At 42.6% G+C, this 24,827-nt stretch overlaps 1 protein-coding gene across 5 annotated transcripts in view; it reads left to right on the forward strand.

The window, feature by feature from the left end:
• The window catches only part of hth (Meis homeobox homothorax), a 502,527-nt gene that overhangs the window by 14,274 nt on the left and 463,426 nt on the right, over nt 1-24,827 (forward strand). For all 5 annotated transcript variants that reach the window (XM_069126288.1, XM_069126289.1, XM_069126292.1 and 2 more), the window contains exons 2-4: nt 244-503; nt 10,023-10,164; nt 18,450-18,500. In XM_069126288.1, the coding sequence (XP_068982389.1) occupies nt 244-503; nt 10,023-10,164; nt 18,450-18,500 (453 nt within the window). The remainder of the gene's footprint in view (nt 1-243; nt 504-10,022; nt 10,165-18,449; nt 18,501-24,827) is intronic.

The raw sequence follows: 24,827 nt of genomic DNA on the forward strand, positions 1-24,827 counted from the left end.
GTTAAGAACGATGGTAAATTTCCTTCTGGTCGATACTATTTGGCCGATGTAATTTTTTCGGTCGCCTCGAACATCTGCCAGTAGTCAAGGTGTGGGTCTCGCGTTAATTACGAGCACTGCGTTACGCGTTTACATATATACATATACGGATATTCACACATATGGTATATACGTGTGTATACGCGAATACATACGATCGATAATTCGTACTAATTTTTTTTTCTCGCTTTCTGGTGGTTTCAGTATGACGACGGCGGGCTGCACGGGAGTTACCTCGAGGGCGGAGGTGGCGGAGGTGGCGCAGGGCTGTACGATCCGCACGGGAGCGCCCGAGGTGTACCAGGTCTCCATCACAGTCCACACCTCGGAAGTATGGGACCTGCACATCCCCAGTATCCACCGCCCCCGCCGCAACCACCCCAACACGTTCTCGCGGCGGCAGCCGCGGCTGCAGCATCTGCGGTACCCGATGTCCACAAACGCGACAAGGACGCGATTTATGGGTGAGTTTGCCTCTTTACTCTCTGTTTTCTTTCTCTCGTCTCCTCATCTTTCTATCTCTTTTCCCGGCTTGAAGATTTTTATTCTCATTATCCTTCCTTTCGTTAGTATTATGGAGTAGCGAAATACAATTGGAAAATACAGACAGTAAGCGACGAATATTTTTATCATTATTATCGTCCACTTTCTGTACCTGTCATAAAATCCAGAATAGTAAAATATAAAGAGCATGGTAAGTTAATTCCAAGTGACGAGTAGACGAAACTTCTTATTCTTTTATGTACATCATCGGTGTTTTCATTTTTCACTGAAATAAAATGGAATACGGAGAGCAAATAATAAATAAGTATTGATTTTTTATTTACTTTTATCGAGGTATTGGGCAGGTAGTAATAAAATAAGGTAAAAAGAGTGTAAAGTGTAAATGATTTTTCTCAGTCTCGAATATTTATACTTCTTTTTTTTTTTTAGTTTTTCGCGAGATATAGAATTGTAAAACGAACTGTAAGAATAAATGACAAGGTGTATTGCGGTCGCAATGATGAAATCTAACCATATAGTGTAGAGTATAATAACAGGCGAGTTAACGAATTACGTATAACGTTCAAGGATAATACACGTGACGGTGTGTTTGAATGATACGTATAGTTCTGTCACACGTATGGCTAGATGCAATAATATGCGTAAGTAATATGAAAAAGATGCTTACATGATATAATAATCTTCGTTACTTGGTCAAGTATAAGATACATAAGTATAAAAGTGTAATGAAAGAAGAACGGCGAACATGTAGAAACCAAACAATTATGCTGTAACATGTACAAATCGTTAAGTTAAGTACTAACGTTAAGTACTAACACATAGACGCGTTTATAAGTATTTAAAAAGGAAGAAATTTGTCGACAATAGTTAAATTAATCAAATTAATTTCCATTTAGAGTAATCATTTGATTTCCGAAAAGTTACACATACATCGTACATTTTGCTATTAAAATTAAGAACTTCTCGGACAGTATGATCTACTAGCAGACTGTGAATTTTTACGCAAATTGATATTTTTATGGACACAAATAGAAAAGTAGGATCTAAGTAGGAATCCGTTTCGTTTACTTTACTTCGGATATTTTACATTTTATTTTTATCTTCGTCTATTATTTGCGATCTATGTACTCTCTATGTACATTTTCTACATCTTTAAATTTCTTATAAACATAAAAATTTGCAATCTATCGATCATTTTGCAAGCTCATTCATTGGCTTATCTTAGTAACTCGCCCCAAAAAGTCTCATGTTCTCGAAAAATAAAGAAGATTTTGTAATCCCCCCCCCCCCAAAAGTATATAAATACCTAAATACTTGAATTATCGTTTGATAAGGATTTTCGTTATCAACCGGTAGAATTATAGGCAATTTGAAAACGTCTAGTAGGGAAGAGTGGTATTGCGTACGATTGCAACGATAAGAGTTCGAAGTCCATCGACGTGCACGAACCTTGGAGCGTCGCGCAATTAAAACGCGCGTTTAAAATCGGTCGAATTAAAATCTATTATCAGAAGGGGGTCGGTTAATACTTAGAGACGACCGTTTAACGCCGGCACTCGTGTTAATACGCCCCTATCGGCATTAATCTGCTCGTAATTTCGCTATACATCGGCTGACATGGAGGAATGCAGCGTTACAATGGGGTTTGATAAATCGTAATGGACACGTGATTTACATGAAAATTCATGACGCGTTACGTGTTTATTTCTTTATTGCAACACCTTCTTCCCCTTCCTCTCTTTCTCTTTGCATATTCCTTGTCGTGTGTGCTTCTCACCGTGTTACTATCAAGAAACAAAACCTTCGTGCCGGTGTCAACTTTTAATATTCAACGCGTTCGGGTTTCTTGTCGCGTCGTGGAAGGTTCTTCTTCCATTGAACTTTCCTCCCCTCCTTCGACTACACGAATAAAATAAATTTCGAATGTGCACACGTACACGAGTCCCCGACCGATGATTCATGATCCAGCCAGCCAAATTCAGAGGATCCGCCAGAGTCGTTCTTTTTCGTTCGCGAAACGAGGTCCAACTTTCGATCTTTCGCCATGCTGTCCGCTTTTCTCTCTTCGATATTACTTCTTACCGCGAGCGAAATTATCTTACGATCCTGCATTTCTTTCGCATTATACGCGTTTAATAGTTTGCGTGGCTAAGCGACGTGGTCTAAAATTCTAGTTGCGTGTTTTCAATACGCACCAGCCCATTTTCCAGTAATAACATAATTCAGCATATGGTAATCGACATTCCTACTAAGGTATGCGCGTACGTGAATTTCTATACTCGCGGTGAAATTCCAAGCTGCTCTGAATCTCAAAGTTCAAGATTTCCCTCGATCTAAAATCTTGCAGATAAAAAACGTCGAAGCGAGTACGATGATAAATGAAAGTAACGGAACGCGTAACGACAGAATACGATTTATGAAAGGTACTCGATATCAACTTTGGGAAGCGAGTGTAAAATAACTTTAGCTTTAGCTCGTATCGAGAGACGCTTTCTACGACTCTCCCACCGAATAATTTCCCGTTTTTTCGTATCAACCGCGTTGGATTCGCAGCTCAGAAAAATAATAGCTAACCTTAATGGATTGCGCTTCAACTCTGGCAATATATCGACATATTTCAACAAAAAATAAATGAGAAGATTAATAAAAAGAGAAAAACATAGATCTACGCGTGAAAGGTGATTGAGGGAAACGATGGCGGAAGGTGGATATGGTGAGCAAACGCGTTTCGAGGCTGTGCCTCGTGCCACGCTCCCAGCAGGCTCTGAAACTCGTCAATTGGCCGTTTTACGAAGCGGCTCGGTCGTGTTCCGTGTGATTTATAGCCGCGAGATGGCCCGATTTCTGGTATACATCCTAGAACGGGAGCCTCATTATTTCGTGTACCCTGTAATTTGTCCACTCGTCGTGTGCCCTGGCCGCCGATCCCGAATGGATTCCAGCGCTTTCTCGCAACCGTCTCGGAGGGCCGTTACGAGGCGGCGTTTAGCCCCTTCTAAGCCGTTCATTTCCTTGCTCGTTGATAAACTCGTGTTTACAAACTGATCGTGTACGCTTGTCCAAGCCGATTGAGTCGTTCAGGTGAAATCGACCTGCTGCTGTCGTCTATACCGCTCTCATTCGCCACCGCGACTCGTCTCTGTCTTCGTTTAGACGTGGAAATTGTGGACGATTTATTTGGACATTGCGAAGACAGCGACCGGATCGTTGCCTTATTTGATAGTCTGTCTATTTTGGATGGACAGCGCGAGATTACAGAGAATAGTGGTGATTTAGGATGTGAAGTCGCGGAAAGCAATTGGTTAACCCTTTCGAGATTAACGCGAGAATACGTCACGCAAATTGCCCGGCATGGTTAACGATAAAACGTCTAATCCACGACGCGTTAACGTACGTTCTCTGACAGGATATTAGAAATCTAATACCTTACAGTAGATAGTAAATCTAACACCTTGTCTCCACTTATTAAAATAAATTATTAATGCCCAATTAAATGCACTTTGCCAATCGAATCTACTTATCCGAACCTGAACGCCAATCATGTAATTTCCAATTATATACATGAATTGTTTTTTACTCATTTGTACTCAAACAAGAGATCACCTGATAGTGCCAAATTAACAAACTACACTCTCCTTTTATTAATCTCTGATCGGCGAAATTTCTATCAAATTTCTATCAAAAATTCTATTCGTTGAAGATGTTATCATGGACGGATTAACAGCGAATAAGAAGGGGGAAATGCAAAAAATTTATTCGAAACGAGCGTTGATTTTTGCTATGGTTTTACGGTTGCACGGCGATTGCACGAAAGAGTTTTACGTAAGTCTGGCAGGCAGACGTAACGCACAAGCGAATCTGCCAATCACGGCTGGACTCGGATCCTTATGCAAGGAGCATGATTGGCCGAGTCATTTATGGATTAGACGTCTTACGCAAATCTCTCGTTCTCTCTCTTCGGCAGCACACCGCGGAACACACGTTTGGCGTTTGTCCGTTCCATGTTCGCTCAAAGTGCTTCGTGATTTCGTACGCTGAAGCACGGGACTGTGGTCTTGTTTAATATTCCATTTTTCTGATTGACGATAATTAGTGCATTAGAGTGACGTTTTAGCAGATGAGCGGCTAATGAATATTAATGCACTGTTTAATGGAATTGATCGGTGCGCGTCGGCTCTATGATTACATCACACGCGTTGCAGTTAGACAGCCACCCGGTAAAACAGGATCCCGAGGTTTTATTTCGGTACCTAGCATACGTGTCTGGCTTTTCCCCCTTGGCAAACGGTTAAAACACTTTTCGTGTTCGGAAAAATCCAGGTTTACTTATTTACTTGGTTATTAGCAATTATTACATTTATTTGGTTACATAGAAGTCCGTTAGTTTGATATCAGATACCAGTAGTGAAAAGTAGTGAACGGAGAGGTACAGGAGAGTTAAGAGGAATAGAAAAGACAAAAATGTGGACCATTAGTTTCTCGCTACATTAAAATCGATTTTAAATTCGATTTTAATATCGACAAGCGATAGTGTTTCATTAGAGAAGGTTCGACGCTTGATAGCAGTTTCCTTTGAGGGAACAAGGAAACAGCTGCAAAAACCACCTGTGGACATTTCGATGAACCACATTGAATAAGATCGCGGTTTTCGGGAAATATAATATCGCGATTGATTTTCAACCCGCCACCTTTATCTCTTATTATCGGCAACGCGCATTTCCGTTGTTTTTATTTAAGCCGCGATAAAATCAGCGCACAAGAGCAGATATGCTAAGCAGAGTTTACTTTCACCAGCGACGGTTTGCCGCCGCTTCGCTTTGCCGTGTTGCGAGGGTTGCATTTCGATATTTCAATTCGCCGTTGATGTTGATTAATACGTGTTGATAAACTTTCCTCGACGCGTAGGAATGCTAAACCATTAGGATACGTATATTCCCATTCAGTTTTCTCACGCGTTGCACGCGTCTAAAAGGCCAGCTAGTGTTTGGAATATCGGAATAATAGAATTCTCAACCCTCTCTAAACAGATTAATACGTTAACATGTATCTTCTTCTAAAAAAATTTTTTCTGTACTCGGATAATATTTGTCCGTATCTTCAATCCGCCATTCTATTGTCCAGTTTTATATACTGGAAAACACCGAATAACCAAATAACAATTCTTTCCCAAGTTTAATTCCTTCGTAGCGAGATAAAACTATCATCCAATTATCCAATATCATTCGCTGAAACCATCCGAACTGAAAATAATTCGAAATGAATGTAACATCAAACGAAGAAACTTCTGATTTACCACAGAAAATCTCCGTGATCCTCTCCATGGATCCACCTTTTACGCCCAATTAATACCGCGATTCGCCACGCTTAATAATAACCATGCTGCCTTAACCACTGTTACAGACGTTCCACAGAAAAACGTCGGCGTAAAAAGCACGATGTTGACGAATCCCGGAATCACTGCACCACCGAATAGTGTGTATCGTAACTGGTCGAATCACAGCGTGAAATTGCCGATGGCCGCATATAAAAAAGGGCTGGGTCGGCAAGGGCAAAAGGGGGTTCGGCGGGGACTAGGAATCGAGGGCGGAAACCACAAAACCGCAAATATCCTCCGCGTTCAACGGACAATCATATCATTACGTTCTGCGGTTCCGTCATTCTGACACCTCGTTCCGACCCGTCATTTGTCATCGACGTTGCACTTTGCTGCACCGCGATCGCTTAAGAAGCGTGCACCTCCATTCATAGCGGCGGTTTTCCTGATTGCACGAAAGACAAACCGCACGCTCCTTTTTAGAACCTGCTGAAACCGCTTTTAATTTTCCCCCGTACAAAAAAAAGGACGCTACTTTTATAATTCCTTTTTTTTTCATGTTACAGTGGTTAGTACCTTTACTTTGTTATCTTTATGCTTTGGAGTATAAGCGTAATTGTTCGCGGATGTTCCAAGGTTGTTGTCCGTTAAACGGCTCGTTGTTCGATCGGATAAAAGTAGGTTTTATTGTTAGGTATTTGTGGTTGATCGGTGCGGCGAGATTGAACCTGTGACGATCAGGCCATATATGTGGTGAAAGTGATCGTTTATGTTGGTCCTTTTTGCGCTGCTTCGGTGTTTGTTAGGTTGTACGTTTATAACAGGTGGAAACCCGATATTTTTTCCCCAATACGCATTCAGAAGTAGACGTTTATTGAGCAATTACGCACAGTGCAGGCACGGTCTTGTATTAAGAATTACGCTTTTAATTAGCACGTTGTAAGTAGACCTGCTTCACGGTTCATTAAAATTCATAATACCCACCCTTCTGCGATCGTACAACGATCAAACTTCCAATTACGGAAACGACTGGTCCTAGGAAGTTCGACAGCCACATATTTATGTATATACTTATGCATGTACGATATCATAAATCGCGAATACCACGATAATCGTTCTATCCATAATATTGCAAAACCGAGTGAGCTTCTTCAACCACGCGGCACTAATTAAATCGATACAATCTTCCAGAGACGAAAAGAACGCCACTCTTTTCCCTCGGCGTCAATAAACACGCACATAGTTTAATTCCATTGTTTCACGAGTGACGGTAATGATCCGTTGATACATGTTACGCAATAATTAAGCACGGCCGAGACAAGCCAACATTTAACTTTGCTTTTCCTTCTGCGATTTACCAGTGTTCATTCGGCCGTTTTGTTGGTACCCGTTGCGATTAGGCTAATAGGTGAAAATAGAAACCCCTTTCGGGATACGATAGAAAACGCAGAACGATTCAACAAATGGAGAGAAAATGGAGGAGTTTTTCTCTGTTTTTTCTCCGGTTTGGAATTAAAAACAGGATGGGACTGGGGTTTGAAAATATACGGAGGGCTTCGTGGTGGATGGAAGAAAAGAGAACGAAAGAGGGCACGAGGGAAGCTCGTTTTTTTTGTCGGCTAGACGGTTCAGCTCAGCTCGGCTCGACTCGCAGAGTCGTTGCTCGCGGCGGCTCCGCGTCAATTTGTCGAAATTCGTTCCGATTCGTTTTATGTCTGCCACGCCGCGAGACGCGACCCGCTACCATGCGTACACAATGCCTCTGCCCATAGTGCTACCACGTATCTTGGTTCCACCGTGTAGCCGTTTCGTCGATGATTCGTCTCGAGACCTCCCGAGGCCGCGTAAAAATTCGTTCATCTCTCTTTCGTTGGTAGGAAAGGTGGTAAGAAAGAGAAGAAGGTCGTTTTCGTGCTTTTCCCTTTTCTCTTCCTCTTTTTTCTTTTCTCTTCGCTATCCTCTGCCTGTGACCGCACCACCGAGAAATTGTTCGTTTCCCGCTGGGAATTGTTTGGCGATTAGAGCACGATAATTGAGCGATTAAGGCTGCTGCACGTTGTCAGGGTTTTCGGAAGAAATGCGGGCCCGTATCGTGCCTTCTGTGAAATTCTACTTGCTGGTAGGATATCGAACAATAACCATTCATATAATCTAGAAAATAATATCGTATATACTTGTATAGTTTTTGATAGCTATATACCTGATTAAGAAAGATATACACACGACGCGAGGAAACTCGCCGTCTTTTCAAATCAGAAAGAATTGTAGTAATTAAAGAAGAACAGAAAATAATAAAAAAATAAATAATTTACGAGCACACACATCAATAACTTAGCAAATGAGGTAGCATTATCCTTAGACTAACTTGGCGGTCATTTCCTTTTCCTCTGCTTTGTTCATTTATTACGCACTACGTTTAAAAATACTAATAAGCCTTTCTTGCCTTAAGCTCGATCTTGCAATCAACTATTTACATATACGTTGTAAATCATAAGCCGAAAGGCCGTAAATCGTCACGGGTATATCTGTTTCTATTTTTTCCTTCTCTTTTTTTTTTTTATACAGATACACTCGTGTTGCGCGCACTTTAAATCAAGAGCTCGGTCCCTTCCCGGTTGCAACGTGTGGTTGCACCAGCATCGACTAATCTTATCTTATCCGGTGATCCTCCTAATGCCGCGGTGTAACCGCGCTCGGTGCGCAACATGCTTGAGAACACCATGGAAATATTCTTTTCGCCCCTTGGTTCGAAATAAAAGCGTTTAGTGCAAGTACAACTTGCGGCGGATGTTCACGATCGCGTCGATACAAGAAACGGGATAATTAAGGCGCGAAATAGAAAACCTAAGGCGAGACTTTATGGCAACACGTCGATCGAACACCTTCGTTAATTGACGCGTTCTTCCATTCTCTTTTCTCTTTTCTTCGGTTTCTTTCAACGAGCGCGACGACGACATTCGTTTGCTCGCAGAGCAATCACTCAATTAGAAAAGCTTCGCCGGGAGAAGAAAAATATCGTCGCCCCTGGCGAAAAACCACGTGAATCGGCCACGAGCTACGTGTAAACGTCGATGGACTTATCGGACAACGCTCGTAAGAACGCTGGCCGTCGGACAGCGAAAGGATTCACCTTACGACTTTAACACGAACGAACGATTGTTATTTTTTGGTGAACGTTGATTGGCCTGCGAATCGAGTCGTTCTATAATCGGAAACTTCTATGCAATGGAATTAAAAATATTGATACAGGACGATCAATTTTAGTCGCTTGTAGTTTCTGCAAATGTAAATATTGCCACCTAATGACAAAATCCGGAATCACTTAGTTGTCAACTCAATATGATACAACTTATTAAAAAAAAAAACAAAAAGATAAGAGAAAGAAGAAATGATATATCTGTGGCAGGTAAAATGTTTCTCTTTATTATTATATTACTTATATTATGATCGATTTGTAATTTTTGTATACAAATTTTAAGATTTGAAAATCTTTGTGCATATTCACGATGTTTTTATAAAGTATGTAAATAAAGTATTTTTTCATATACTTTTACTTCCTTTGTTACAAATTTTTCACCTTAGTCGTCGATAGTTATACCCGCGTAGTATTAATCGCTAGTGTATTACGCTTACGTACAGTTTATTACGCTGATATCGCAAGTAAATAATTTAGATAAACAGAAAAAACACTCTAATCTCTATTATTTTATTACACAACGAAATACTTGTATTCCAGAAGTTATAGCTATTTTTACCACCGAGGACAACACATTTTTTGCTTTTATCTAGAGACGCATTCAATAAGCGCCGCTTTCACCATTTCATCGTTGTTTTCGCGGCTCTTATCTGCATCTTCGATAGTATTTAATCGCGTTTTAATCAAAGATATCGTTTTCCGTTCTACGGATAAATGTATTAGACGTTAAATACATGTCCATCTCCGTGTTCCTTCCTTCTACCAAAAGAAAGTCGACCAAATGAAAAGTCAAGCAGGAGTATTCAAAAGAAAAAAAAAGTCGCTCGAGAAATGAAACGAGTTTGTCGACAGTCATGGAGTTAATTAATACTTCGAAATCCTCTCATGAAATACATTTGCTTGAGTTCTGGTTGAATTGGTAGGTTGCAGGCATTTATCTCACCGTGGCTTTCTCTTGCTGTGTTACAGACACCCCTTGTTCCCGCTTCTTGCGTTGATTTTCGAGAAGTGCGAGCTGGCGACGTGTACGCCGCGTGAACCCGGCGTCGCGGGCGGTGACGTATGCTCGTCAGAAAGCTTCAACGAGGACATCGCTGTCTTCTCTAAACAGGTACGTGTCTTCAATTCATATTTTGAATATCCGATCGACATCGTATTGATAGCGTAGGGAAGTATATTTCTATTTTAAAGGTTCTATCCTTCTATCTATGTCTATTTTATCTATTTTATTTTAAATTTCTATTTTATTTCAAATTTCTACTTTATATAACAGAATTACGATATTGAAGTTCGTTCGATTTTGGAAAATTTAATATTAATTACAAATCTCGATCTTATAATAGGTAATTTTATAAAACGTAATATAAATCAGTTTGGTTCCGAGTACAAAAACAGTAGAAAATCGAATAATCGTTTTCCTTTAAATTAAAGCTTCTCAAGAATAGTTGAACTTAGACAACATAAAGAATTAAAGTCAGTATAAACGAATTTCACAAGCGAACCTAGGTAGAACTAACGCGGGACTCCGAAATACTCTCGCCCTTCGTAATTCGAAAACTAGAAACAGCGGTCCACTCCCCTGGTTTCCCCAATCCTATCCAACAACATCGTCGTCGCTCAGATGCTTCGTGAGAGAATGTTCAAATGTAACCTCTCCTAGGTCTCTGAAAAGAGGAAGAAAAAGAAAGGGAGGAAGATTTGAAGCCGCTCTAAATGAGTCACGACTCTCTCGACACGTCCTTTCCTCTCCGACAACGAAATAGCGTTGCACGGCCATGGATGTAACCCGTGGGATGTTTAGGGTCCAAAACAGCGCTGGCTCTCATCGTTGGGACTTATTTTTAGGAATTCCAGCGAGCCAGTCGACGACGAGCACCGAGCGAAAGATCGTTCAGAACCGCGTTCTTCGTGGTTTGCCGCGGCCAACCAACCGGAAGAAGACTCGTATTCACGTTGTTGTTCGTGCGGCATGCTCCTTTCCTCCTACTTTCTCACTCTTCGTTCCTAGTTTTTCTCCCTTGGGTATTTCTGTCTTCGTCGACGTTTCTCACTCTGGTAACTCACCTGAGGCGAGTCCTGTCAAGGACACACGCGTAGGTAACCGGAGAACCTATACGCGAAATCATTTCGGCCTTTTAAAAACACACCGTTTCGCCATCTACGTTCCTTAGCCCAGGCCGACGAGAAAGGTGTTCGTAGATCGGTCTTCAAGCACGTTCAGCCGTATACATCCGTAATTCTATCTGGATGGTATACGTTCTGGGATGTCGATGGATTTGTCGTCCCGAATAAATTATCGATTTTCCGTGCATAGAAAAACGAAGATTCGTAGCAAAGAAACGGAAAAGATGGTGTTTCTCATAGGTAATGATAGAACGGTTTCGCAAAGACACAAAACAAAGCGGAGGCGATTAAGTCGAGCCGACAGTACGAACGATAAAAATGTTGCCTTGGTGGTTCTTTGCGCGTTTAGTCGATGCAAACGAATGCAGCACATTTAGATTGAGGGATATCGACGCCTATGTATATCGTAGAGCTAGATAGCCACGCTGTTCGTGGGTTATCTTTGCATAAAATTGCACTTCTGCCTTCGACGAGACGCTCCTCCGTTTCTCTTGCCTGGCACGGTTGGCTAATTATTCCAGACGAGCGCCGTGCGAGCGCGGTTCTCGATGACTTTAAACGTTCGAGAGGGTACGAAGGGTTACGTGCGATTTCATTGAGCGCGTCACAGATGGAAAAATCAGCTGATAGGTCGTAACGTTCAAATATAGAGCGTCGGTAACACGGTAGCAACGGACTCGAGCTACGGATACGCACAGATAACGATAAGAGTTAAACCTGGCCGCAAGGTAGGATAAGGAGTGAGCCTGGTTCTTCGCGTTAATTCCATGCTGCGTCATTGTTTCGGCGTCGTGTATGTAATTTGAAAACAAACTACGCGCTTTTTTTTTTTTTTTTTTTTGAAGACCGAGTTTATGAATGTCTGCGATTCTTCTTTATCCTCGATCGCCTAGTATTCTCGTTAAATCGTTCACCCGTTCTATTATTTATCCGCGGCATGTCGACATTATACCGAGCGAGACAACAGCGCGTACTATTCTCGAAGAAGTCCGTTAGGATTGCGAAATTGACATGACATTTGCATCTTAATAAGGTGCATAGTATTACGCGGTTGGACGAGGGACGGAGCGGGAGCAGAGCAGAGAAAAGGAAAAAAGTATTGAAAGAAGGATAGCCGAAGGCTCCGTCGCGTTTCTCCCAACGCGGTCGCGTATTGCGAACCGTCGTTGTGCCGCGTGTAGTAAATTGCGTGCCGCCTTTTACTCGTTTGCCTTCCTATCCGCGGCGATCCACGCCGTGCAAACGTATCTCTTTTTCTCGTTGACGCTCTTTCACGCAGGGACCTCGTATTTCAACCGTGCTATCGACGCAATTAATTTCCCTTTCTGTCCGTTGGAAGCGAGCAACGTCGCGAAGAGACGTCGTTATGCCTCGCGCGCCTCTGTCACTATCTTTTCGAGAAGATGAAGAAGATTGCGCGACGCCGTGAAAAACTTTCGAAACGAGGAAGTGGTGTCACAGTGTATGCCCTCGCCCATGGGACGTGTCTCGCTAATTCAGAGATTACGTCGCGGTCCCCACAGAGCGGATAAACAAATTGTCGAGGGGGACAGCCGGTTACCCTGTTGTCGCGATCGTGTTCCCCCATTTCTTCCCAGTACAGATAATGAATTTTGATATCGAGTCAACACGGTCGTTATGAAATTTTTTGTACATTCATCTTCTCGTTTCTTCTTGTTTGCTCGTAAGCACGATAATGAGAGTTAAATTCATTTTCCTAGTCTATGGTCGTTGACGGGAAGATTACACCGGCGATTATAGCGAAATCCGCGCCGCCTCGCCCATTCGTTCTTTACTTGCCATCGATCTGTCGTCGCCGATGTCTAGGCAGGTCGTTTTATAATGTCAGAGGTGGAGGGGTCAGGGAGGTGAGATTATGTACACGCACATCGGCGGTACACGTGAAAAGATAAGCAGGTGACAATCCTCTTGCGGTGGTTTTCGAGGCGTGTCGTTCGAGCCCTTTTACACTCCGTCGATACTTGGACGGAGAGAGATATAGTAGGGCCGGTGCGCGTGACAAAAGGGCCGCGCGCGCCTCGCGTACACGGGATTATTCGTCCGCGTTTCGTTTTCGTTGCGTGCGCGGCACAGGAGCGGGCGCATGCGTCGTAGCTCGGCGGTGGCGGTCGGCGCATGCGCAGTCTCAGTCGCGGCACGACCACCGCCGCCGCCAAGTCGTGAGAAGCGACGAACCGTGGCGAGAGCACAGCACGTTGGAGGGGGCAGAGAGAAGGGGTGCTCCGCAGCCGGTGGAGAGAGCGCTGCTCATTTTCTGCCATTGTAAATTGATCTATTCAATGGGGCCTGGCATTATCCCGTGCGGTCCACGCATCGTGCGTGCCCTATGGGGCCCCGATACATTCCACACGCAACCCAGTTCCCCGTGGTCCGCGCGCTCCCTTTTTGCGCTCGCGTTGCCTCCGAGCTATTCGGTTTTGGCCTCTCCGCGTTCAGCCCAGGCTAGTGGCTGCCTGCGACGTAGCAGCGCGCACCGCAGGAGCGTCCCGCTGCGCCACGTTACGCGCATTGTTGTGCCCTTTTTTACCAGATGGATCGGCTGTCCCAGTTTTCGTGCCCACCGTGGGCGCTCCGCTGTGAAAATTTCGCTTTCGTCGGCGTCCCGTTGCGATGTGTTGCGCTTCGCCGCGCCCAAATTAATCGCGCGTCCAAGGGAGCATCGACGCTCTTTTATTGCGCGATCGAAAAACTCGTTTGACGAAATTCTTCGCCTTAGCACCGAAAAGGGGATTTATTCGCGTGGCCTGCGGCAACGACTTAAAGTTTAAGCCACGTCACGAGGTAGTCACACTACCTGGAACGCATACGTCATTACTCTTTCAGACACTCGAACTGTGGTGATCTGCAACGTCAGTACAACGTCACTGCATTGACCCAATTCGTAAAGGCGATAACGGTATAGAAAGGAGACATACGGAAAAGTGCCGCATAAGGATCCGTTGTGATTTATTGTTGCAATTAGATTTCACCTCCAGGGACATTAAACCCTTGTAAAACGTTAGCCCCCGCACTTAGACGGCTTGACTAATGCGACCACAAAACAGGCACGCTACCTGCTTTCCCGTCCCGAACGTGCGGACACCGTTTCCCAGGAATTTATCTATTTGCCTCTCTTCTTTTCTTCTGGTGAAAGCATTTATAGGCATTTTCATAGAATCATGCAATCTGTATGGTTAAAGAATTTTCAAAGGGTTTACCAGACTTAAGTCAATTAGGAACGAATCAATGAATTGTTTACACGTATAATTTTTAACGATCGGCGTCTCGATAACCGCATCGATGACGTGTAGCATTCGAGGACGCTTCATTCCCTCTGCCCCGAGCACGAGGGGTAGTGTAAACAAGCGCAAAGCCGGATTATCATAATCGCGATAACGGCATCCGCGACATCTCTTTTGTCGCGCAGCCAGAGGCGTGATCGTCGCTTCCAAAGATCGATGATGCATCATCGAGTTATCTACGCTACCGGTCTTTTCATGCGAAGGTCGGTTCGTTTGTTCAACGTAATCGTACGATTTTACGAATCCTTCTGTCTCTCTCTCATTTTGTGGAATGGAAAAATTTAATAGACTCGCACTTTATTGCTCGCTTTATTGGCCGCTTATAAAACGATGCAATTAAACGCGATTACACAGAATTCCAGAGCGTTGAACGATCGCAGGTTCCATTCCTGGCTTATCGATGCTTTGAACGGCGCGGCGTGCTGATCGATTCGAAGGTAATTAACCAAACGCACCTCACCTGCGAAAGCTGTGTAAGATTTTTCAAGCTCATTGCTTAGTGCAATACTTCTCATTGGTTTTCGTATTATTCTTCCATTTTATCGGCGAAGAATTATTTTCTTCGTTATTCAACCACAAACGGTATTTAAGACTGTTACATATTACTACATATGTTTTGCACTCACCTGGCTCCCCTCTGTTATCTTTACTAATCGCTCAATTGTTATCTTTTCGTTCGAAGACCAATCGATTGTCCTATGGTCTATTTTAAATACACACATAATTTTATAACTACTTCGACCAAGGTAAATGGAATTTTACAACGATCAATTTAAATAGTAGATAATTCTATAGGACACTTTAATAAATTTAGAACATTATTTTATTTTCTATAATGGCAATTAAATAATCATAGCGTCTATGACAAAATAGTTTCCTTTTACAATCTCCTATGTCGTGTTCGTCAGAGTAACTCCAATTCCATTTCGAATTGGCACTCGTTCAAATAATAAGTTGGATAATTATTTTAAATTTCTTTACGATCGCCAGGTAAAACTACGAAGGGTGACCATCAGAATCAAGGCCTCCGGGGAAAGTTAACAAGCATTGAAGTTTAGGTTTACGTCACGTGGAAAGGGACGAATATATATCTTCTTGTCCAGTCAGGTTCGACAGGCTTTTGTCTATTGTTTTATTGCGGCAACGTACCTTTTGCCTAGCCACTTTGAAACGTGGTATGCTTGCTATTTCCACCGGACGTTTCAGGCAAGGTTCAGAGGTCTCGTGAAGGTTACCTAGAGTGCAATTTGTTTTATTGTGCTAAGACAGTTAAAGTCTACCGGTTTCGGAGCCCAAAGACTATTCTTCCGAAACAGCCCTTTTATTTTAATTTCTCGTCGATTTTAGTAGAATACCGACAAATTCTTACAAATGACTCGACAAATCGTTCCAAATTCCTGTCATTTGCGTTTCATGGTCGAAGATGGAAGTTTAGGATAGAAGGAAGGTACGTTTTTGGTGGCTCTGAAGCGATGGCCAAGGAAACAGAAGTAACAGCCAGACGGATGAGCAGCTGCTTCGTATATCTCTCGACGGGATCGTCGTACACCACGAATGGCTACGTGCATACCAGCTAGTCCTAAATAGACGTGCCGGAGCGAGAACATTTTCTAAATATTATCGCGCAATACATATTTTTATCTCGTGGTCGATGAAGATGTTATATAGGCCCCGCGGAATTTCTCTCTGACGTATTCTATATTTATTATTTTTCACCAGCAGGCTGTCCGTCTTTTCGCTGTTGTCTACAGCGAAGAAAAGAAAAACGAAGGTGTTCAGATATACTTCGTTCATATTTTTAACGGTAATATTTTGCTTCGCCGTCGAAATTTTCACGTGGTTAGAGAAAGTTTACCCCAACGGGGCGCCTTCGTCGAAGTCGGATGTGTCTTCGTTTCATTCACGAGTTGGCGTGCGATAAATATGGACGATCTCGGATATTTAACGGCGAACAACGTCACATTAATAGCTTTCGTATTGCTTTATACATATGTATGCATGGGCTCAATTAGCTGTCACTCGCAGCCCCTCTACCTCTAATCGCCGTGATACAGTCGTCTCAATCATTCACGATAGAAGGCGCAAACTTTCATGTAGATTTTACTTTATCTTTATACCGAAACGATTAACCTCAATACTATCTCTATTTCTTACATGTTCCACGTAAAATTCTACGGTAGGACGATAAATTATACGTTTATTCGTGACCAGTGGTCGAATAGCTGATGATAAGGAACGAAATTCGAAAGGATGGGAGAGAGAAAGAGAGACAAGAGACGAAACTGCTTACAATTTGTAATCGTCGTGGCTACCTGAACGGGCGTTTAGTTTGCCGCTTGGGGATCGCCGAAAAACTACAGTGACAGGACCCTGCAAGAACTAGTTTCCCCACTACGAACAGTTGACAGTATTTTTGTGAAGCGTACGAGACGCCTTCATTATCCATACACCCAATGCGAGAGGAACTCCCATTCAGAATTCAGACTCATGAATACGCTTCTCGAACCCGTTCCCAGAATTCTCGCGATTGCGTTTCGTACGTCGATCTCCGTCGTCGACCGGTAATTCGATTTTAACGTTCGACCCGTTTTTTTCACCTGGATTCCCCCTTTCGGTCGCTCGACTCTGTATATCTGAATTATTCGGGGGAAATTTTTTATTCGCCGAAGACACGATTTTATATATTGTTATGCAATAGGAAACACAGAGAGATGAATTTCGATGGGGAATTTAAGAATTATGTGTGGCACTTTAGAAAACTATAACCTGTTCATTACGCTTTAATGCGATTACTAAAATTCTTCAAGCATTTCTAATAGCCGTTTTCTTCATCCATCATGTATAGTTCCAAATTGATTTGTCCTTCGATGTCAAATTGGCGACGAGAAAAAGTCGATATGACGAAAATCCAATCAAATTTTTTTATCAAATTTACACATTCGAGCAATAAGTTCGTCAGCATCACGCGTCATTAACGAAGCAACATTAAATTGAAATAAGAAATGAACGAAGGTTAAACGTCGAACCTATATCAGAGAAAATTAAGAAAACTTAATGTTCTTCCACGTCATGGAGCAATTTTTGACCCTCTTAATTCCTTTCTCCCATAGAAAACCGCGGGAACTGATTACGAAACTTCATTGGGTATCCTATTTCGATATACCGATCAGAGAAACAATATCGAGGACCGTAGCGGCGCGGGAAGAATGTTAACGATATTCATGCGAGAGTCGGGGACGAGCGATCTAATCAGATGGCGCTGTTCGGTGTCGAGAGAGCATAATCTGCTGCGGTCCGTCGGTGGATTCCACGAGATTAACCGGTACTTCCATCAAGATTTGTCGTTCGTCTTGTTCCTTCTTTTTTCCCTTGGATCCCGGCTCGCTTCCTTTCAGTAAGAACACCGTGGGTCCAATTAAGAGCGGGCCCCGAGCATCGAGCGGTCTCGGGCATCGAGCTCTCTCCCCCGTGCATTCTGTTTCCATTCTGATCGGCACTATGCGGCGCCATGAAAATGCTTGAGAATCTCCTCGTCTCGTTCCTCTCTCGTTTTTCACCGTTTCCCCTCTTTTACGCATCCCCAATGGTCGGAACTGTTCTCTCGCGCGCTTCAGAGAATTCCATCGCGTTCACCGACGCGTTTCCGTTTCTATACGTACGAATTGAACTGTAGGGGTCCAATTAAGAGAAAGCACGCGGAGGAAATCACTTAGAGAGAGGCACTAGGCTGGAACAGCGAATCCCATGGCCAACCACGAGGTGCACGGGAATAGAATAAAATGATGGTAAAAAAGGGATATGGAACGAAGGATCGATCTAAGAGAAGGAGAACCAGGGCGTACAAGATAAAGGAACGCGCGTGTACTCATATACAACTGGGCAAGATACGATCGTCTTTATAGTTTTAATACAGCAATTACCACCGAACCTAATTGTTAAAGATTCTTACGTGTGTGCTTGTGTGTTACAGATCAGACAAGAAAAACCCTACTACATCGCGGATCCGGAGGTCGATTCGCTGGTGAGTACATTCGTGTTATATATATATTTTATCGTTCATACCGATATAGATTTTTCCACTAGCCACGAATGACAATTTCCTTACCGATAGACGTTTTCTTTCTTTATCGTTGGTGTTTCTTTGTTTCGTTCCGTACGCTCGACTCATTCAAAGGCTAATCGTTCTGTTTTATCTGACGATCGCTACTGGCCACCCGGCGCGTTCCTTTTGAAGAATGACGATGGAAAAGATCGACGCCTTATATACGGGAAACGTTTAATCGACGATGGAAATTAAGGGAGGGGAAAACAAACTGCTGGAAAAATCAAACCGGACGTTGCTACGAAGCTTCCGTAAACTCAGCTTGTAACTACGTTGTAACTTGCATATTTGATAATTGAAAAAAAGGGAGTTGCTTCGTCAGAAATTTGAAAATTACTCCCCCTTCTACGAACTGAGAGTAAATTAGTCCTTTTACATCGTTGTAGAAAGAAACATCCTGACCGTGCAGAGTTATTGTTATTACTCCCTACGAAATTCATAACTTACGAGACTTATGGAAAATTCAGTATGAACAGCTCGTAAAGCAAAACGCGTGTGAAGCCAGGGAAGGGTGATAATTAAAAAAGAAACGAGACACGAGGACACGTTGCTGGTGCGCCTTTGTTTTCTCGTGCGCTGGCCGGCAGCCATTCGAATGGCAGACCTTCGAAACACCGGAGGAAGAAATATTTCAAACGACCCTTCGCGTTCTCCGATCGAGATAACGGATAGTGGCCTTTTTAAATATCTCGGGTGTATTCCTTGCTGGTCGAGGACGTGTATGAGGCCCATCGATGCTCGGACCAGCTCAACGTCGACCTGCCATTATGGATTCCATCTTCCAGACAGCGCTGTCCCTGTTCTGGTCACTTAGTTTCCTTTTCTTTCGATTTTCGCGTATATACGGCCGCACATGAATTCTTATTAATACAACAGAATGTTGTTCGATAATAAAATTTACACACACGCTTACGTTCGATGTTTTCAAAATGCTTATGTCTTTTGACGCTGCATACGAAAACAAACATAGATATGTCGATTACTTCGCTCCTATGCTTCGATAAAATCATATAAAATGCATTGTCGAGAACGTAAAAATGTTGAGGCCCAAAGGAAAGTAGCGTATTAGACATTTATGGCTATATTTGTTTCCAGATCTGATTTCTAACCATCCTTGAAAGAGCGACACCGAACCGCCACTACGATATTTCATCATAAAGTTCATTCAACGAAGTGAAGGCCTTATAGAGGCGCGTCGTCTGCTCGGAAAAAGGTGTCGCGCGTTTTCGAATATTCGCTCGTAATTCAAAATTGGATATATCGAGCGTGTTAATGGTGAACCGGTGTACGTTGTTTCACGTTGGCTCTCTTTTTTTGTTGTTCTGTTTTGTTGCATTTTTTCCTGCTTTTTTCGCGAAGCCAACGCTCGTGGTGGTGCAGCGGTGGAAAAAAGGGGGAGAAGGAAAACGGACGACGAGGATGCATTTCGTTGACGTTGTTCGCATCGTTGGCCTCAATTTTTCAAAATGTCACGCCCGTTATCTGAGCTGTCAGGACGGCATCGGTCCGCGCGCAAACATCCACGCAAGGTGTACCGACTCGCATCTCGCGCCGCTGTTGTCACAACTGTCGCTCGGTCTCGATCTGCTGAAACAGAAAACGAACGAAATCAAACAAAAAAAAAAAAAAAAAAAAATGCAAAAAAAATCGAAACAGAATGGAACAAAAATAAAAAATAGGAGGGAAAACGCAGAACCGCGTGAAAAAGGACGGGAAAAGCACGCGAGAGGAAAAAAACGAGCAAGATATATTTTACTATAGTTACCGATGGTGTTGTGTGCCTCTGTAGCTTCGTATCATCGAAAGAGCCGCGTCGAATTATGCATCCGTGATATTAAATAAATTGTAAGCATGAAACGGCCAGACACGCGTTTCATCTAAATTTTAAAAGGAAATGAGACTGGACGCTTCGATGATTTCGCAGTGACGCGTTGGAATTAACTGTTACTACGTGCTTTCGAATGTTTTTTACCTCCATATTTGGTAGTTCAAGTACATATTATTGCATTCAACGAACGTATAAAGTCCCTTTTAGGTTTTATGCAGTTCTGTCTTCTTTTCACGTAGATTCTTTGATATGTTCATTGAACACATGGTTTGGTGAAGTTTATTATTTATTAAAGAAATGTTAGGAAGAAGATATGTAGTTTGAAATTGAATTAAAATTTCAAATTTGTAATTTCCAGCCGAATTTAATCAAAGAATGAAGTGATAGTTAATACGATTCTTTGAGATCACTTTTCTATTCCCTTTTGGGCGCTCAAGTTTCTCTCCACGGACATTATTGCTCCAGTTACGCCATTATTACACCTGTTATTACAAATGCAATAATTCAAAGCGTTTCGTAGAAGAAACCCCAATCGTAACAAACCAGTTTAATCATCAATTACTAAATCGTCGCCCGGATCATTTTCAAATCTCGTATATATTTCATCACCATGCACACCGTTTCTCTATCTTCACGGTCGTGGAATTTTCCCCCCAAAAATGACCATTGCCTCTCTGATTTCTTCGAAAGTAACGCTATTACAGACCTACGGATCGAATTTAATAAAAAATTCGAGAAGTGCAGGAAGGTCGAAGAGAATCGAAAAATCGTAGTCGTGGATCGGCGTAGCTCGTTCGCCGGCAAAAGCCAGTAGCGTGGCTTCATTAAGTCCGTGGCAAATCGCAATCTACGAGCAATGAGCTTCTATCGTAAAGAACAGGCACGTAACGTCCGCGGTTTTTGCTGTCCGCGCCCTTTGCCCGCCTCCTCTCGTTCCCCTTCTTTTCATCCTTTCTCGGGGTCCTTTTTTCTTCCCTCCCCTTTCTCGCCGACACACGGGTCCTTTCTTCTCTCTGTTCTGTCTCGCGAGAGATGGCCGTCGATCGACAGAAGCCCGGTTTTTGCCGCGATTATTTCGCCGAACGGAAAGTGCTTCGCCACGAGTACTCCGTTACAGAGGTCCGGATCTACACACGCGAGAGACGACGACTTGTGTCTGTTGATTGGAAAGGTCGCCTGGAAACGACGTGGTGACACGGTCGAGGGAACAGCCACGAAAGGGCTCGAGATGGCAGAAAATGCGACACAGCTGTGGTGGTCCCCAGGAATGCCCCGGGAAAGCGTAGAAAAGGAGCCTCGCTTCAGCTGGGTTCAGCTCGGTGCAACACAAAGGAAATTGTTGCGCTGTTCCTGAGTGTTTCCGAGCTTCAGAATCGTTCTGTCGTGTAGTGCGATTTGTGGTTGAATCGATCGTTTCGGATTATTCTTTATTTCGAAAGACTCGTTGGACCGCACAGTGAAGAAATTGGAGGAGATTTCTGAAAAAATGGACTTATTAATCTGTGAGAAGTGATAGAATTATCGAGCGTATTTCCTAGTCAAGTAGTTGGACTATTTTATAAAGTATTTTTACTCATTTCGTAAATCGAAGAAAACAAAATTCTGTTTCAATCTTATTATTAATTTTCCAAACGAAAAGAGCTTAAGGTGTTTTAAAAAGATGTTTAACATAAAATTGAAATGAGAAACCTGTCGCACCAATAAGAATTCTTTCATATTTTGTTCAAATTCAAAACGCTTTTCTAAAAAAGACGTTTCATTAGAAAAATATCAGTGAATCGAAAATGATCGAAAGAACCTAGCGGTATTAACTCCTTACGAAAAATAAAAATTGAAACCTTATACATATTTTGTTCGATTATCATTTTTTCTTGTAGATTCTTCCTCCCCGAAGTTCCTCGATATCAAAACGAAATAATTCTCGTTCAAGTCAGCTGTCTTGGCAGTATGGTTGTTTCTTCGTCTTTAGAACACGAATGACGCCCCAGAACCGGACAAACGATACTTGTATCGCGAGTACGTCGAATGTCGAGCAGTCCTCTTCTTTCATTCCTTCTACCTTTAACCTTCGACAACGGCATGCAAAACGGAGTCGGGGAGTTGTTCCACGCCGGAAGAGGCACGTACATACAATGGCGGACAAGGTAAGGCGTGTAGCGAGCTCGTTCTCTCAATTCAACGAAGGTCAAGGGTTTCCCTCGGGGTTAAAAACGAGAATCCACGTTCGCCCTCTGCGAATTCTTTGACCGCGAAGAAAGCGTGCTCTCCATTCGTTCCGCTGGAATCCATGTTTTCCAGCTGGCATGCGGATCTTATCTGAGGCGTTCCGATGGCACGAAAATATCCAGCGTAGCCTTCGAAAACTCTCTTTTTAAGTCGCCCCTCCTGTTCCTCTAATTCCATCGAACCTTATCTTTCGTGTACTTTCTCTCTCCCTTGTTTCGTGTTATCTGGATGGGTGTTAGTAGGCTTATTTTCGCCAATCTTGATGGAGATCGGAAGCTTTTCTATGGTTAGAGATCCCTCAGTTTATAATGATTTTTGACAAATACCTCTCGTGCTGAGGGGAATTTTAACTTACCAAGGCTTAACGTTGTGCCAATGTAATACTTACAAGTTTTTCTCCAATCAATTTATGGCTTTAAATTTTGCTCTTTTTTTTTAACAAAGTGATTATGAATAGAAATTCCAAAGACTTGCTTATTTTAACAATTTTATGAAATTCGAGGCAAATTTTTAACTTGCTTTTCTGATAATAATATTACGTTTACGCAACTTCCCCGCTCAGCTCTTAAAGAATCAGCTAATTTCTGCTCTTTAAAAAAATATTTCTCACGTGTTGTTCTCTCGTAACCGATAAAAATTAATTCTCCACACCTCGATATAACTTTTAAAAAATCTTTCAAAATCATTGCTATCCATCACTCAAATGTTCAAATTCATGGCTAATTTTTCCAGCTGTTTCCATGATCTTCACGAAGAAGCAACGCGGTGGAGTCGCGTTAGAGGTCGAAATCTCGCGTCGTGGGCGGAGGAAACGGTGGTCAAAACATCTTCCACGGCGTCGTAAATGAAACGAGGAATGGTCTTATGCTGTTTCGACCGCGGAAGAGAGCAAAGCAAGCATACGAGAGTTTGAGCAACATTTGTGAGAGGACCTCTGTGAAGGGATCTGCCCTCGCACACGCGCTTTAAATAATACTCCCATTAGCATAAGCGAGAAATGAGCCAATGAGATGCTAATTGCCGCTCTCGCGTTTCGAGAATAATTATTACCACGAGGATACTTAACCCGCTCGGACGTTAGCCACCGGTTGACGACGTTCTCCATGTTGCTTCTTCGGAGGGGGAACCGATTCGTGTGGAGCCACTTTTTACATGCGCCAATACTTGCACGATTTTGGATTTGTATCGTTTCCGTGCGGATTGAAACGTGGAACAACTACAATTTGGAGGTTTCTGGATTTTTAGAAGCAGAAAATAGGAACTATGCTGAGAATGATTTATTATTATTACGTTTTTACGTTATTACGTCTTACAAAGAAAAACACGACGCCAATGACGTACACATATCTTTTTACGGCAATAAAGATAGTGCCATTTATTTATGGCGTTATCATCTATATTTTTTTAATAGTATTACTCAGCAGTATTATTTTCCGTACATTTCTTATGGCAATTTATGATATTCATTAGTTGTTGGTTCTTTCATTGACATGAAAAATTATCACATAATATGAGATCATAATATGAGAAATCCGGTTACAGGGAGTTAATGGCTGTTCTACCCTCTAATCCAAATATAATTCCAAATAGACCGGAGACATTAAAATGATCCAGTCGAGCTTGGTAGCTTCTCGCCTGTGCTTTGACTTATCGAATACAATCGACGATACATTGCACATAGTTTGAGAAGAATCTTAAATATTTGTCTTAAATTTCAGCGTATTGTAGTTCGCGTTATTATATCATTGAATTCATCGTCAAAAACGAATTCACCTCGAAAGGTAAAAAAACAAGAACGAAATTATTGGAGGAGCTGTATAAAATTCGTAATTGACGTTCGTTAAAAAGTGAAAGTCAAAGAACGAGTAATCCACGAACGAAGTCATTGGAACCTGAAAGTATATTGGCCGAGAATCGTCTTGTAATGAGAGGGCGACCTCGAATGGGTTAAAGTCGTTCGTTTCCGCGTGGAATTGGTGTCCTTCTAGTCCGCTCCAGACGGTTATCGACAACGAACTCGAAGAGGAAGAAGCTATAAATTCTCGGCGAGTCGTTATTTTCTTCCCATAGGAGGCATCAGAAATTGTACAGCGGTCGCAGGGCTGTTTTTACCGACGCGTTGCAAAATGGAGAAGTATCGTGGTATCTATAGGTCGGCCAACGTCTATCACGGGCAAGGTACACAAAGAAGC

This window comes from Bombus flavifrons, chromosome 13 (genome assembly GCF_040668555.2).
Source record: "Bombus flavifrons isolate JBK064 chromosome 13, iyBomFlav1_principal, whole genome shotgun sequence".
In the NCBI taxonomy this organism is placed as follows: domain Eukaryota; kingdom Metazoa; phylum Arthropoda; class Insecta; order Hymenoptera; family Apidae; genus Bombus; species Bombus flavifrons.